We start from the raw sequence: 16,975 nt of genomic DNA, 5'->3' as shown, positions 1-16,975 counted from the left end.
ATCTCGATGTTGAAAAGAAATAAAAATGAAAACAATTTTCATAAAACTCAAAACCTCTCACAAAAGTATTCTTCCAAGGACCAAAACAGACTTTTTATTTTTCAAATCCCAATAAAAACATCTTTAAAAACTTTTTGAATCCAAATATATATTTAATGGACCTTCAATATATATATATATTGGAACTATGAGAGACATAGTGATATCTTATTCCGTTATTCCTTCACAAAATAGTGGGATAGATTTTCCTATATCCAAAATAAAGAGATAGAAAAGACAAAATAAGAATTTAGGGATTGAGTTGAAAAGCAACAAAAGGAATGAAATGAAGAGAAGTAATTTGAACCGGACTCTTTCAAATACACTATAGAGTAGTAAAATAGTTATAGAAGGATAGTAAACTTATTATTATCTTGTCTCAAAAAATCTATCTTCAAAAGTCATGGTCATCCCTCAACTTGCTGCAATTATTATCGAACCATGTTGTGTCTGCTTTTTTCCTCCAAAGCCACTTTTGTCCTAGATTCCTCTCCACTTAAATCAACATCTTCTTTTGCATTCCCACATTTTTGGGCCCAAGCATGTTTGAACCTCACGTGGTTCTAACCCTTTGTGTTTATTCCTTTAATGTGGGGTTTTGCTCATGTAATATGTCTCCCTGATTATGAACGTCCTTATGAAATTTTGGAGTATAATTGCAACCATACGGAGTCTCTCCACTTTCCATCACCATCTTCTAAATACCTTAATGTTTTCAGAAGAATCCATCTTTCAGGAAAAATATAATTGCAACCAAGCAAAGGAATAATGCCTCCCAAACATAGTGTTAGATGCTAAAAGTCTGAAGAGTGTCTTCCCCGCGAAAGCGGCTGCTATAGAAATTAGAACTACTGCTTTGTAGTGATGTCCTGGTCTACTGTCACAGTTTCAAGTCAAGAGGTCTCATGCATGCACCAACCATGGCCACTGACACCCACATTCACAATCCGCAAACATGCCCTCAATCTCCTCTCTTTCTCAATCTACTGTTCTCTGTAAAAGTATAAAGGTCACAAATCTAGGTGAGATTGGTACTTGTTATTTATAGAAATATTTATAGTTGTTGTAAATACATTCAAAAGATGATAAGATAACATAAAAACATTTAAAAGTATTTCAAAATTCAAGCTTAGTATTTTTAAAATTCAAACTAAGTTTGTTGATGCAATTGACGTTTATCTTGAGAGATGCTTGGCTGAGGGATATTTGGAACAGTTGTAGAGTTTGTACTGGTCTCTTGTGAGGATGTCTCAACACATCCCCGCAAACTCAATGGTAAAGCAGTGAGACTGTGACGGTAAGGTTGGACCATAGCAGGACAAAACAAGGAGAATGTAAAGGTTTCGTAAGGACATCTGCAAGCCGGTCTTTTATAGATAGGTACTTCATGAGCAGTTGTTTGGGAAGGATGAAGCGATTTCGATATGTTTCATTTAGGCATGAAATGCTGGATTGGTAGTAAGGGTGGGCAGTAAGGCTCCACACCTTGCTGCCCCGCTCCCTCATGGGAGGGGTGGGGATTTGTGCCACCAGATGCATGGGCAGGTGGCCCCGCTTGCATCTGGCCCCCCAGTAGAGGCGAGGGACGGACTGGGCCGAACCCCCCCCCCCCCTCGGCCCCGCTGCTATAATATATATTTATATATATGTATAAAAACCCCAATCATAAAACGACGTCATTTTATGGCTAGAGAGTTTTTTAAAACAGCCCACCCATACCAAACTCCCCCTCCCCTAGCCCCTTCTCTAGACTCTCTTTGTCCTATGAAAACTCTCTCTCTCTCTCTCTCTCTCTCTCTCTCTCTCTCATCTCTGTTTGCTCTGTCCCCGTTCGTCTGTTGTACGCACTATGTCGTTTACTCCGTCGTCGTTCGTTTGCATCTCTGTCATCGAATGTAAGTTAATTGAATCTGTGGTGTTTATTTTTTATTTTTTGTTGAGTTATGAAGATTGGAGGAATGATGAGATTAAATGGAGGAGTTGGAGGATGAGATTGTGTCATTGTGAATTGTGTGTTGTGGAGATTCGATTTGTGCATGTGTTTTGATGTTTGTGTTATTTTTTGTGTGATTTTATGACTTTGGATTGAAACCCTAAACTAATTTAGGGTCTCAATCCGAAGCTCTTGATTATGTTTGAAACCCTTAAATTAATTTGGGGTTTCGATCTGAAACCCCAAATTAATTTAGGGAAACCCTAAGTTATAAACTTACAAAGTTACAACTAATTTGAAAATTGGTTGGGTTGTTTGCTAAATATATTAATTGATTTGAAAATTAATTTGAATACGTACAATTGATTTGAAAATTGTATTTTATATTAATTGCTAAAAGTTGCTAAGTATACAATTGATGTTAGTGGCTTTGAATCTTTGGCGTTGCTGTTTGTAACGTCCCAATGGAAGGTCCAAACCACATGACCTATACTCTAAAAGGATTAGTCAATGATATAATTAGAGTCCCATTGGAACCTTATAAAAAGTAATAACTTCTCATTCCCAAGCAATGTGAGATCTCATACACCACCTACCATTATCCTTATTATATGTGATATCATAATGGTGACTACAGTTATGTTCATTGTGATAAATTTGGTGATTCTTTTGTACATGCCGAAGGCAGAACTGCTCACAGTGGACGATGCTGTTCATGGTGAGGAAGCATACACATTATGGGTGTGATGGATATAAGTATGATCCTTCCAAGCATAACATTTTCTCATATATTTCTTTGCACCTTAATCCCCTAAGTGGTGCTACACAGGTGGTCTAGAGGACAAACTAGCACTGTATTATATTCTTTGACACCCAAATTGTGCATATTTATTTGTACTTTTAAAATCCCTCTTAATACCCATTGTGAAAATCAAACCCAAGCCTATTGAAAATGTGAAAGGCATATGGTTTGGAGATGAGAGAATGAGATACTGGAGGAGAATGCGAAGGAGAAGGAGACACTAGAGGAGGAGAAGAAAGTGTTCGGCATGCTGAGACAGGTGGAAAAGAGTTGACGTTTGTAATTTTGAGGGCAAAAATGACAATTCATAATTGCTGACATGTAGGATGTGGTGTGTGAGCTCTTAAACTGGCTTATGAGTAGCATTTTTCATTGAAATTTTGGAGGATTTTTTTTTATTATAAAAAATGCCACTCAGAAGCTGACTTAAGAGCTCACTGCACACACTACATGTCAACAATTATGAATTGTCATTTTTGCCCTCAAAACTACAAATGTCAGCTCTTTTCCTCCTGTCTCAGTTGAACACTTTCCTCTTCTCCTTTGTGTCTCCTCCTCCTCCTTCACATTTTCTCCTCTAGTATCTCCTACTCCCATTTCCAAACCATACTCCCTTCACATTTCCAATACGCTTGGGTTTGATTTTCACTAAGGGATATTAAGAAGGATTTTCAAAGTGCAAATAAGTATGCGCAATTTGGGTGTCGGGGAATATAAGTACTATGCTCGTCTCTTCTCTAGACCACCTGGGTAGCACCGATATTTGAGGGCTTAAGGTGCAAAGAATCATTTAAGAAAATGTCATGCCTGAAAGGATCATACTTCTCTCCATCACCCCTACAATGTGTATGCTTCCTGACCATGAACAACATCGTCCCCTATGAGCAGTTTGCCTCCAGCATGCGCAGAGGGATCACCAAATTTATCACAATGTAGATAACTGTAGTCACCATGAGGTTCCATCCAATGATGAATAGACCACCCACTATCTATTTGAGGACTTGCTTCCCTTTAGTAATTCCTTTATAGAAAAAATAAGGATGACAAAGTCTCAAGCAACCAGCTCTGCTATGGTGTACGTCTGTGAAGTTGATAAATCGAATAATTACAATCGAAAATTCATTATATGCAACTAGAACTATAAAAGATCTGAGAGAGAGAGGGGTTTTAGATTAGCAGATTTTTTTATTTTATTTTTCAAAAAGCCATTTTGATAATGAAAGAGATGAGAAGCATATGAGAGAGAGAAGCAACAAGAGGGGGGTGTTTGGCCTAGCCGAACTGTGACGTGGCTCTCCGAAATCAGGTGGCAGGTGTGCTATAGGTGAAATGACTTATGAGTAGCATCCTTTTTTATTTTTGAAAAATTATATTTATTATCCCCTACACCATACACCGATATATGATTAATTAATTTTTTTCCTTTATTTAAACACACATATTAATTATAAATATACGTGTTTAAATAAAAACAAAAATAATAAATTTTATATTAATATATAGTGTGAAGATAATAAGTGTCATTTATTTTTATGAGTAATTCTACGTATAATTATAAAATGTATAAATATCGTGTAATTATTTTAAAAAAATAAAATTTATTATTAAAAAATTAATTTTTTTATATAAATTTTATATTTATTTATTTTTTTAAAAATAATTATACAATATTTATATATTTACGACTGTAATTATTATTATTTTTTAGTTTTATACGGTTGGAAACGGTCCGAGACTGCTCGATAACGTGGCCTGCTGGTAGCCATTGGATAAGACTTAAGATAAAGGTGGGCACGTCGAATCGAAGTGCTTTGACTGGACACGCAAAATCTTTTAAACTCAAGGAACCGGCGAGTAGTCAAAACTCTTGAGCTCGTTCGTACGCACATAACGCAAGGAATCATCGGCATCGAAGTAAAGAAGACCACGAACAACCGTCCGCCTCCATGGATCTTCGTCCTCACTTCCTCCACCATTCCTCCAGGTATGCTCCTCTTCCCCACCCTCATCCTCCTCTTCCTCCTCCTCCTCCTGCTTCTGCTTCCACTCCTCACCCTCAGTTCCCCGAAACCTCCAATTTCCATCCCCACCACCACAACCGCTACCTTTCTCAGTCTCAGCCTCTGCCACAGCCACCGCCGCCTCTACCTCATATTTCAACTCTCCCTCGTTCTTACCAGCAATCCCTCCCTCCCCCCCCTCCTCCTCCTCCATCACAACACCACCACCACAAACAATACAACCCTAATCAGCCCCAATTCGCTTTCTCCTCCGCCACTTATGCCCACCCAGTTCAAGATTTCACCCAAGTTCGCCGAATTGATGACCGCCCTCGTCACCGGTTGCCAGAATTAGACCGCACCCGCCCCGATTTCTCTGACCCGTCTAGGGTTCTGCCCGATACCCACCACCGCTCCACTGAGAAGCCTTACCACCCGCCTCTCGTTTTGGATCGAAACGACGCACATCAGCGTCAGCGCTTGTTTGATCGGCTGGCCGATCAGTTTAGGCATGATTCAGAGGGTAGTTCCAGGTTCAGAGTAGAATACGATGATGGGTTTGATCCAAACCACAGACATGAAAACTTGGTTTGGGGTCGTGGCGATGACAATTTTCATCGCCGAGGTCATGTTCTATCTAATTCTGATACATCTTCTCGTGATTTTGGATTTGTTTCTAATTCAAGGGATATTGAACCAAACTCGGGTGTTTATGATTACCGATTTGGCTCGGTTCATGATAATGAGGCATATAGGAGTGGTAGAAGTGATGGAGGTCATGATAGACAAGCCTCCAGAGACGCAAGTGATTTGTTGTATGAGATGGGAAGCAATGAGATTGGTGATGGTGAAGGGGTTCACATTGGTTCAACGAAGCATGAGTATTACGGTTTGGACGTTGCAAGATATGATCATAATAGAGGGAGCAGGGAGGGTAGTCGTGAATATAATCATATTCACACCCCGAGGAAACAAATACAGAAGAAGAGTGCTTTTCTGAGAATTCAGATGGCCAAACCTAATCACAGGAGTAGAGAGAGTGAGCGGTCACATTATTCTGGTTATTTTGATAAAACCAACTCTGGTTCCTTTAGAGGTAGAGATCAATATATGAATTCGGGATATGGGATGGAAGAAGAAGACGAACAGGAGAGACAGGGAAGCCCTGTAGAGCTCGATGTTTCTTTCAAATCTAACTCATTGGTGGCCAAGGCAATTGTGGCACCGTCTAGCTCAGCAGTTGTTTCTGATGCAGATTTGACCCCTAGAAATGAAAAAACTAGGAAAGTCTCTGATGGAGATCGTTCAAATTCCCGACTGAATAAACTCAATGTGGGCGCTGTCAATATGGATAGCTCCACAGGTATTGCTAATAAGGCTTCCACTTCTAGAAATGACTCGAAACAGTTTGAAAAGAGAGTAATGACTTCTGTTGTTGGGAGTGTTCATGATGGTAATTCACAGCCTTGTTCCAGTGGAGCCAGTGTGTCACTAGGGAAGAGTGCAGTGGAAAGGTCTCCTAAGGGTCTGGTTTCGCATAAAGATGGTACTGTTGCTGGCTGTGGTAAAACAACTGCCCCCAAGGTTATAAAGAAGAAGAAAGTTGTAAAGAAAGTTGTGAAGAAAGTTATAAACCGTCAATCTCGTATTTCTAGCTCACAACAAACAAAAAATTTTGATGAACCCGTTAAAGCAGATGACTCCACTCACAATCCAGCTGCTGCCTCTGGATCTGATAAGAATGCAACACCTTCGGAACAGATAAGAACTTCTGATGGCATGACTTCAAGGTCCAATGCGTTTTTGCAGCCTTGTACAGATAAGGTAAATGTTTTGCCTGAAAATGACGTGGCAGATATATCTTCATTGCCCACATTATCATATGATTGTGGAATTAATATTGATTCTAGTAGGATATGTGTACCTAGCATCAAGCGAAATTTGAACAATTCAACTTCTCCATTAGTTTCTTCAAGTCGTGAAGAGAATAAAATTGACGAGAGTCCTATAAATGCGGATAATTCAGTTCAGAGCTCGCAAAGCATCTCAAATTCTGACAATGATTTACGTAAGCCATCAAATGAAATAAATTTTTCTGGCGTTGGTAGTGTGGAAAATGTCAGCAGGCACTGTTATCTTGAGGGACTCCCTTTATTGCTTGAGAAAGGTCGAGAAAAAGAATTTACTAATGAAAATATTAATTCTGCCTTTTTAAGTTCAGAGGAAATCAAAATTCATGAGGATATAACTAATTCGTGTAGTTCACTCCATGGTACAGATGGCAAATTGGGTTTTGAAAATGATATGGTTAAGTCACAAGAGAATAGTACAGTTTGTGATATTGGCATCAAGGATGCGAATAAAACAGAGCCCGGTACAAATCAGTTCACCACATCATTTGTAAATAGTACTGTGGAAGAAATTCATGAGGGACTGGTGGGAAGCAGTGCGATACTTGGTTTGTCGAGTTCCGAAGAAATTGATATATGCCAGGGTCTTGTTTATGCAGAATGCTCCAACCATAGCAGAGATGCCACCAGGAATTCTGACAATGGTCATAGTAGTTTAGAAGAGAAGAAGAATAATGTTTTCAACAGAGGGACCATCAATAATGCTGCCAAGCATCCATCTCCAGGTGGGGCTACTGTGTCACATGAGAGTTTTGGAGTAGAAGAATCTTTAAATGGCATGGTTTTGGTCAGAGCTTGTGAGGGTAACACACTTAAGATTAAGAAGAGGAGAAATACAAGGACTCAGTTAGATTTCTCAAATTTGACTGACATATATGTAGAGCCTGTCAATGATTCAGTTTGCCCTGAAACCCCAGCGAATACAACCTTAAATTTATCTGTTAAGGGTTCATGTCCCGTGGAAGTTGCAGTTTCAGATGTTGGAAGTTTGGATGTTGGTGTACTACCTGGTGTCGATGGCATCAGTGAGCTGCATGCAAAAAGTTCAGTACCTGGGTTATCTGAAGTTAAGTTCACAGTAAAAAATGATGTTCATGGTTATCTGAATGAGACTTCACCCAGATACAAAAAGAAGAGAGGGGTTTCTGTCTCTGATTCAGCATTGTCTAGGCCGACTGTATCTGAGACCAATGAGGGACCCACAGGCACATCCACATGTTGTGCAGAAGTGTCCCTAACTAGCAATGATGATCTAACACAACAAGAAGGGGAAGTAGCAGTGTCTAGCATAAACAATATTTGTAGTACTGGTTTCACTGTGTTGATTGAGAACACTTCAGAGGTACGATTTGCTGAGGCTGTGGGTGCAACAAGGGATGTCTTATCAGATGATTATTTGAAACTTTTCGATGTAGGTGTTGAATCTTGTTCACATGCTGGGGATCCAAATGCACGGTCCCCTTGTCCATCAGGGTTTGGTAGTGAGCAGAAAGAAAATAGTGCTCCATTTATAGCCGATAACATTAATCAAAATGACGTTATGGATATAGACACTAGTGGTGGAGAAAAAATGGAGGTACATGATGCAAAAAATAAAGTTCTGATTCATGGTGAGACGCCTCAGTGCAAAGTTACTTCTGAACCTCAGTCCCCAGACTTATACCAAAGACTTTCCAATTCAGATATGGAATCTGATTATCTTCTTGTGAAGGATGATTTACCTCCAGGGTCAAACTATCTGTCTTTATCTGATGATGGTGCTGGAGTTTCTTCATCTAACACTAATGATGAAGTTATGGATGCTGTGTCTGGAACACTTCCAGATATAGGTCTTCCAGAAATCTCGGCTGAAGTCCTGAGCATACACATGTTAAATTGCAAAGCATCACCAGGCCAACTTTCCAATGAGAAGGTATGTGGGGATGACAAAAATTTTAATCAGAAAACTGTTGTTGAAGTCAGTTCCAATACACCTGCTCATACTTCATTTCCACAGTCCACCAAGCTCAACCTTGCAACTGAAATTGACCACCCAATAATGGGGAAGACAGTGCCATTACCATCACAAGATTCCAAACTTACATCTCACAGTCTAAATCTCACGAGTGCAGAATTAATGGGAAGCAAGACACAGCTGATTCATTCCCTTCCTAAGACTTTTCGAGGCCATTCATCATTTTTTTCAAACAATTCAAAGAAGACAGCCTCTTCTACCCATATTGGAAAGCCCCGAACTTGGCATCGAACTGGTAATCCTTCTGTTCCTCCTCTGTCAGGAAATAAGCCTTTCTCAAATACCTTTCCTCCCAGAAGGAAGTTGGTGGAAGATAATGGGAGGCCTCTAAGTACTTCTTACATTCGTAAAGGCAACAGTCTTGTAAGAAAACCTGCTCTAGTTGCTGCACAACATCAGGGTTCTCATGGTTTGAGTTCATCTGTATATCGGGCGAACTCTTCGGTTACAGGTGAGTCGAGGAAGAGTACAGGGTCTGATGGTAGGTTTGATGATACTGACCCACAGAACCTTCTGAGAACAGGAATGCATGCTCCTATTGAGAGGCCTGGGACACCTCCATTACCCAATGGCACCAAATTACCTACTCAAAATGCTGTTTCTTCTGGGGATAAATCATCTTCCTCACAGGTGGAGCATCCTTATCGTGTTTGCTGTGAAACTACATCAGATCCCATGAAACTTACAGAAGCTAACAATTTGACAAAGACCGCTGAAGATTCTTTGAAGATTTCTGAAATTTCTGAAAATCTTTCTGGCACATCAAACAACTTGGAAAGCCAAACTGAGCTAAGTGACGGGAATGTTTCGTCTTTTAACACAAGGAGGATAGTATATGTAAAACGCAAATCAAATCAGCTGATTGCAACCTCAAGCCCTTGTGATCTGTCTGTACAAAATGGCAGTAAAGTTCAAGCAGGCTCTGAGGGCTATTACAAGAGGAGCAAAAATCAGCTTATTAGGGCTTCTTTGGAAAATCAGATCAAGCAATCAGTTGCCGTGTGTGATGACCTTTTAAATTCAGAAAGGCAACAGGCTCCTAAGGTTGTTTCTAGCCGAAAATTTAGTAAGAGGCGACTACATAAGGGTATGTTTGAAGAACTTTTTTTTACTTATAAAAAAAAAATGTTTGAAGAACTTTTTTTTTATTAGTAAGAATTTTATTATAAGCACAAAGGTATCCAAATACAATGAGGTGTGTAAAAGAAATATGTTTGAAGAACTTATTAATCATGTGTTGTCTTTTTTATCTTTACAAACAACTATTGTCTGACCCAACCAATTAGTCTGCATGCACTCACACAAATGCTGGCATTTAGTTTAAAGTTAGTGTTTGGCATTAAAGAATCCATTCACATAGAGTTAGTGTTTTCAGTGCTGGGTAAAATTACCGTATGAAATTTCGGAATGTATTTTGTGAGTGGGTAGCTTTGTTCAATCATATGTTGTAACGCCCCAATGAAAGGCCCAAATCACATGACCTATACTCTAAAAGGACTAGTTAATGATACAATTGGAGCTTTATTGGAACTTTATAAAGTGCAAGAAATTTTCATTCCCAAGCAATGTGGGATCACATACACCACTTACCCTTATCTTTATCATATGGGCTATCACAACTACCCCCCTTAAATTCCCGATAACCTCGTCAGGCCTATTCGTTGTAGGTGGCACGGCTCAAATCCTATATTTTTGGTTGAGATAGGCTCTGATACCATTTGTAACGCCCCAATGAAAGGCCCAAATCACATGACCTATATTTCAAAAGGACTAGTCAATGATACTATTGGAGTCCCATTGGAATCTTATAAAGTGCAAGAACTTTTTCTTTCCAAGCAATGTGAGATCCCATATACCACTTACCCTTATCCTTATCATGTGGGGTATCACATATGTTCCTCTGTTGATATTGTCATATTCTTCCCTTGGTGATTGTACATAGTTGCTTACATGCAATATTTGAAAAAATAAGTGCTGCTTTTTTCCCATTGTTTTTGTTATGTAATAAAGTGTTGTGCAACTCATTTGATGACATACATCATCCTAGATAAAGAGATAAATTTGCAGGTTGATACTATGTATTTTTTTTTATAAGTAATAAGATATTTTATTGATATAGAATAGGATAAATCGATGGAGGAGCTAAAAGTTTTCTTTTTTAAGACTATTTGTACTTAGGCCATTGCTGTGGACTTTAATGGCATGGAACTTTATGATTTCTAGTTTCTAATGCGCCTTCGTAAATAGGGCATACTTTTTTGTAAATGGCAGTTGTTGCCCACCTTTGTTAATAATACTGGTTTTACTTATAAAAAAAAAAGAATAGGCATAGCCTAAGTACACAGGAAGTATACATGTGATTACACCTAGTTAGAATTAGCAACGGTTACAAGGAAATCATGAAAGTTGAGACCATTAAAATCTATAGCAATTGCCCACATAAATAGAGTCTTCCAAAAAAACACTGAAACTCTTCCAAAGAGTGCTCTCAATCCTCAAAATTTCGGTCATTCGTTTCACTCCAAATACATCAAAGTAGGCATATGGGAGTCATCTTCCACACATCTGTAATCTGGGTATCCCCTAATCCCTCTCCAACTAGCTAATAGATCGATCGCCCTCCTCGGCATAACTCATGCTAAACCCATTTTGGGACGAGTTGGGCCTATCCGGTCCAAGCACAAGCCCATCTTTGCTTTGCCTTTTTCGTGCCTCGTATATTGCCTTGACCCAAACCCAGAGTTACCTTGGCCCTGGCTCAGGCCCTGACTAGGATGTAAATCCCAGTCCACCTTGCTTAGAAAATCTTCAACAGACTTATTCAGACAATGCAACTTCTCCTTCACGCCCGCAAGCTCCTCCCTCAGCTCAAACAAGACTCTCTGCCCCTCACTTTCCGTTGTGTAGATATCGGACAAACCACCACTATCTTTTTCAGGTACAGAGTTTCGACCAACCCTTTCTACAACAGAACACTCCCCTGCTACCCAATGCTTTTTGTCCTTTTCTCCATTTTGTGATGCCAAAGAATGGCCTGTACCACCCTGCAACGCCACCCAACTTCCTACTCTACCACCCTTTGTAGCCGTAACATACGTCCTAGCATGCCTACCCAACCCTTTCCCTTTCCCTTTCCCTTTCCCATCACCTTGATCCACCACTGGAGCCTTGGAAAGGCGAGAGACAGAGCATGCTTCATCTCCATGGAAAGGCTTTTCCACCCCCTTCCTTCCAGCCCTTCCGGGAACACAAGTAGACCTTGTTGTCCATTGTCACCATACTCAATGACTTTTAAATAACATCTGTAGTTATTGGAACGCCGATGGGCAACCAACGACAAAGACCCAATACGATAAGTCTGGAAAAAATTATTCCTTCCCTCTAAAAGAGAGCACTCTTCCACCGTGTTTGCCAGCCAACGAGCACGAGCACGAGCACTGGCATGGCTGATACTATGTATTCACAGTAGAAGTTGTATGATGTTCTGCGATCTGACTTTATGATGGAAGTTATTGTATTTGTTATTAAGTGGTATATTATACATAAAATGTTTATTTATATTGGTAATTACCTATTATAGAGACTTATTTTGGTTCTACAGTGCCATTTGGTTTTTCAGTTAAATGACCATAATACTGATAAAAAATGTTAAATGTCCATTATGCAAATGTTGACCTTTATCTTGGACATGGCTTTTGTATTATGATATAAAATCACCACCATTGCCAGATTTGAGGATTGAACTATGATCTTTAACTCTTTTTTTTTTTATAAGTTGAACTATGATCTTTAACTATAGACATCATATCTCAATTGGTTTTGATTTGGTACAATTGTTATTCAAAGCTGTAGGTTTGTTGGTGGTGTTATTTTGCAAATTCACTAAATGTCACTTGTGGCACTAGTCCCAAGTGTTCTAAGTTTTCAACTTACTACTGATGGAGAAGTTTTGAAACATTGGTGCCTTCACATGGATTAGTTGGCCTTTTTTTTTACTTGTAAAAAAAAGAGTAGTTGGCTTTTACGTGGTCAGGAGTTACTGAAAGGCACAAGTTATGTTTTTATTTGCAGTTGTGGCAAAGACATGTAAACCTATGAAATCCTCTTTGGTGTGGACACTACGTGGCATGCAGTCCTCTAAAGATGAACGTGATTCTTTGCATCATCAGAAGGTCATGCCTCACCTCTTTCCCTGGAAAAGAGGAACATACTGGAGGAGTTTCGTGCACGATCAAATTCCCATTTCCAATAATAGTTCCTTATCTATGATCAGGTACATCAGCATGTGGTACCTTTTTTTTTGTTTGAAAGAAATATTTATAGCTGGTTGCATTTCTTATCATGCCTGTTTCTGTTCGCCTAAGCAAATATATTCCTTCTTTCAGTAGGAAATTGCTGCTCTTGAGAAGAAGGGATACTGTTTATACAAGGTCAATCAATGGATTTTCACTTCGTAAATTTAAGGTATTAAGTGTTGGTGGGTCTAGTCTTAAATGGTCAAAATCCATTGAGAAGAACTCAAAGAAAGCTAATGAGGTTAGTTCAGCTGCAACCCATGCAGACAATTATTTCACCCTTTATAGTTATCTTAAGTTGAGTAATAGTTGGTTCTCACACAAAAGAGCTTTCTTATTGCTTTTTAATAAGTACTCATCATCTTTTCTATAGGAAGCTACACTGGCAGTTGCTGCGGTTGAGAGGAAGAAAAGAGAACAGAATGGTGCTGCACGCAGTAGTTCTCGGACAAAGAATAGAAACCATTCTTCCCGTGAGTCTTTTCATATTATAGAGATAACCCACATTGGCCATTTATGAATTCTGGTGTTCGGATGCATTTTCACTTCTTGAAATCTGTGAGATTTTTGTCTCATGGATATATTACAATTATATTTCTCTAACTGATCAAAAAAATCTCGGAGATATCTGTACTATTGGATATGATCAATTTTGTTACAAATTGGACGTTCAGCAAAGTTTCTTCCTTTAACTGTAATAAATTGAGATTTCATATATCCAATGATTTTGTAGGAGAACGGATATTCCGCATTGGTTCAGTTCGCTACAAGATGGATCCCACAAAGCAGACGCTTCAGAGGATATCAGGTGGCCTATTCTTGGTTTCTTTGGTCATTGATGAACTTGGGCCTCAGTTTTCTACTTTGTCTGTGCTCGGGTTTTTTGTTTTTTCTATGGCAAGTTATCATGTTGTAGTCACTAGTTAGTCTCTTTTGACACACACACACACATAAGTAGTCACTAAATTACTCTTACCAGTTTTTGCATATGTGTGATGTAGATGATGAGTGTACAGGTTCTACTGCTGCTACATCAGAAAAAGATGCCAAGAAATCTTACATTCCAAGGAGATTAGTGATTGACAATGATGAGTATGTTGTTATTTTTCCTCCTTTGATAGATTTCTCCAGTTAATGGAAGTAAATGTGGGTGCGCTCATAATTGAAGTCACTTGGTGCAAAAAAATGTGAATTTTAGTGTCTCACCATTTTGAATATATTAGTGAGTGGGATATATGTGTTCCAATGTTGGCAGGTATGTCCGGATTGGCAATGGTAACCAGCTTATTAGAGATCCAAAGAAACGAACTCGCAAATTGGCAAGTGAGAAAGTTAGATGGAGTTTGCATACTGCCAGACTTAGGTTAGCTAGAAAACGAAAGTACTGTCAGTTCTTTACGAGATTTGGGAAATGCAATAAAGATGATGGGAAATGTCCCTATATCCACGATTCCTCCAAGATTGCTGTCTGCACAAAGTTTCTGAATGGTTTATGTTCAAATCCCAACTGCAAATTGACTCATAAGGTCTAACTACATATTCAGTTAAAAACTTGATGTGGTCCAACTCGATAATTCTATACTTTTTTGTTGACGGTATATCTTGATGCAGGTCATTCCAGAAAGAATGCCTGATTGTTCTTACTTTTTACAAGGTGCTTTTTGCTAAATTTGCTCTAGTTGAAGTATTTAAATGCATTCAGAATTCTGATAGATGTCCTCACAGGTTTATGCAACAACAGAAGTTGTCCTTATAGACACGTGAATGTGAATCCAAAGGCCTCTCCTTGTGAAGGATTTCTAAGGGGCTATTGCGCTGATGGTAACGAGGTATACTGAGTTTTTTTTTTTTTCCTCCTATTGATATCAATTTTACAATATGTTTTTTGATAGGTAATCAAGAAATTTTATTCATAGGAAAATTTGGCATAGTCAAAGTACACAAGATGTATATATGAGAACTGATAAGTACCTAACTAGGGCGAAAATAGAAAATCATGGACATTAAGCTATGTTTGAAATTCAAACTCACATCAACCCATCTCAAACCAATTATTGATGGGACCAACTATTTTTTCAACTTCCTATAAAAAAGTTAAACCCATCTCAACCTACTTCATATATTTAAACATATATTTAAACACATATCTCAATCTATTTACATTCAAACATATCTCAATAGTATCCACAAAATATTACTATTCACAGATCAACTCAGATCATCTGAGATCATCTCAGCATCTAAGCGCAACCTAAGTCCATTAAAATCAATGATCCCTGCCCAAAAGAACAAGGTTTTAAAGAAGAAAACCTTAAGCTCATCCATTGTCCTCTTGCGATCTTTGAAGCTCCTATCATTTCTTTCTTGCCAAATGCATCAACACATACATATAGGGGCCATCTTCCATATTGCTGTCACTTGTGGATTGCCTTGGAGTTCTCCCCAGCTTGCTAGAAAATCCACCAGCCTACGAGGCATGACCCATGATAATCCTATTCCCACAAAAAACTATCTCACAAGGTCATGGCCATCTCACAATGTAGAAGCAGGAAATCTGTATTTCCCATCTTTCTTACACATGCAACACCAGTCTAACACCATTACACGACATTTCCTCAAATTGTCTGTAGTAAGAATCTTTATACAATAGGTATATTGAACTTGTCTTTCTTGCTTCTTATAAAGTGCTTATGCCTTATGGTTTATGAAGGGATTATGAATATCCATTTAGACATGCCATAGATTATGTTAACAACCATCTTGGATCACATCTTTAATTCCTTCCAAGTATTAGGATATGAATCTCTTCCATTTAATATTGGGTAGATCATGCTATATCTGGTCCAACTTGACTCAAGCAATTGACCTCTTAGGGATAAGCATGTACTTTTATTTTTCGCCTTGGTCAAACATTTTTTTCCAATCCTCAGCAGCTCCACTTTGGTGTTTATTCTGGAAGGCTCTATAATTGTCTGCGTCTTGTCTCGACAATTCTTTTAAATCCTGGATTTCTGTTTAATTCTTGAATTACACCCCCCCAAAAAAAAAAAAAAAACTCATTCCCCACATGCACACAACCCCTCACTAACTTCAGAATGAGTAAATGGAATATCTCTGCACTCACAGTGTCGGAAGAAGCACAGCTATGTCTGCCCCGTTTTTGAAGCAACAGGAACCTGTCCTCAAGGGTCCAAGTGCAAACTTCATCACCCAAAAAACCGAAGTAAGGGAAAGAAAAGGAAACGGGTGGGCGCACAGAAGAATGCTCGAGGGCGTTACTTTGGCTCTATGCATATCAATGTTTCTGAGCATGGAACAACAGTTTTTGAAAAAAACTCCTCACAAAACAATGACGACATTTTACTCGAAGGAAAATTTGCTGATTACATCGGCGTCGACGTCAGTGATGAAGAAGTTGGTGAAAGTAATGATCCAGCAAGCGAGCAAACATTTTGTGACAGTGATTTGTCAGATGTACAATTTGATGATCTTGATCAGCTAATAAAACCAGTTCGTATAATGAATAACAAATTTGACGACTGAAGAAGTATCTCCAGAAGGTGACTGCTAAGTGAAAGCATGCAACAAACACCATGGAGGAATAGAGTGTGTTGTAAATACCATAAAACAATATTTCTTTTTCTTTTTGTTTTTGTTTTTTTGGAACTGACAGTTTCTTGTTTTCTGCCATTGCAGAACAATTTTGTATGCTGCTCGGGCATTTGCTCTGTTTGTACATTTACAGAAGCTACTTACTGAAGCAATAAAGCATTTTAATATCATATCATATGGAATTGAGCGTTAGAAATTCTGGTGTCCCCTTTCATTGTTAGCTAATTTTTAATGCGAATGTTCCATTCATCCATAATTTCAATTTGCAGATGATATTAGCAAAATCACTTTTCAATTATCTCACCTTTAAAATCATTCAGACAGACACTTTATCAATGACCTCAATCTCTCTTCAGCAGATTCCATTTTC

General features: G+C 38.7%; 1 protein-coding gene across 3 annotated transcripts; it reads left to right on the top strand.

Annotated features, from left to right (window-relative positions):
- Positions 1-4,603: 4,603 nt before the first annotated feature.
- On the top strand, positions 4,604-16,780 carry LOC109004825. Of its 3 annotated transcripts, XR_004801710.1 has the most exons (11): positions 4,604-9,785; positions 12,770-12,971; positions 13,084-13,234; positions 13,367-13,466; positions 13,727-13,801; positions 13,995-14,085; positions 14,249-14,519; positions 14,605-14,647; positions 14,719-14,822; positions 16,120-16,599; positions 16,690-16,780. XR_004801710.1 is itself a non-coding variant. In XM_018983528.2 (10 exons), the coding sequence occupies exons 1-10, from the start codon at positions 4,721-4,723 to the stop codon at positions 16,534-16,536; spliced, it is 6,516 nt and encodes a 2,171-aa protein (XP_018839073.2). In that variant the 5' UTR covers positions 4,604-4,720; the 3' UTR covers positions 16,537-16,780. The 3 variants fall into 3 exon arrangements, 2 of the variants coding, with proteins under 2 accessions (XP_018839073.2, XP_018839070.2); XM_018983528.2 differs by having other exon boundaries at positions 13,087-13,234; positions 16,120-16,780; XM_018983525.2 differs by having other exon boundaries at positions 16,120-16,780.
- Positions 16,781-16,975: the final 195 nt, after the last annotated feature.

The sequence above is a fragment of the Juglans regia genome, chromosome 6 (genome assembly GCF_001411555.2).
Source record: "Juglans regia cultivar Chandler chromosome 6, Walnut 2.0, whole genome shotgun sequence".
In the NCBI taxonomy this organism is placed as follows: Eukaryota; Viridiplantae; Streptophyta; class Magnoliopsida; order Fagales; family Juglandaceae; genus Juglans; species Juglans regia.
Note: the sequence above shows the minus strand (reverse complement) of the source record. Positions and strands in the feature narration are given on the sequence as shown.

What these genes read in the sequence shown, in the direction of transcription:
- LOC109004825 (XM_018983525.2), top strand. Translation starts at nt 4,721, where the DNA reads ATGGATCTTCGTCCTCACTTCCTCCACCATTCCTCCAGGTATGCTCCT. An exon ending in TAAGAGGCGACTACATAAGG is followed by an intron (nt 9,786 to 12,769) that starts GTATGTTTGAAG and finishes TTTTATTTGCAG; the next exon opens with TTGTGGCAAAGACATGTAAA. An exon ending in ACTCAAAGAAAGCTAATGAG is followed by an intron (nt 13,235 to 13,366) that starts GTTAGTTCAGCT and finishes TCTTTTCTATAG; the next exon opens with GAAGCTACACTGGCAGTTGC.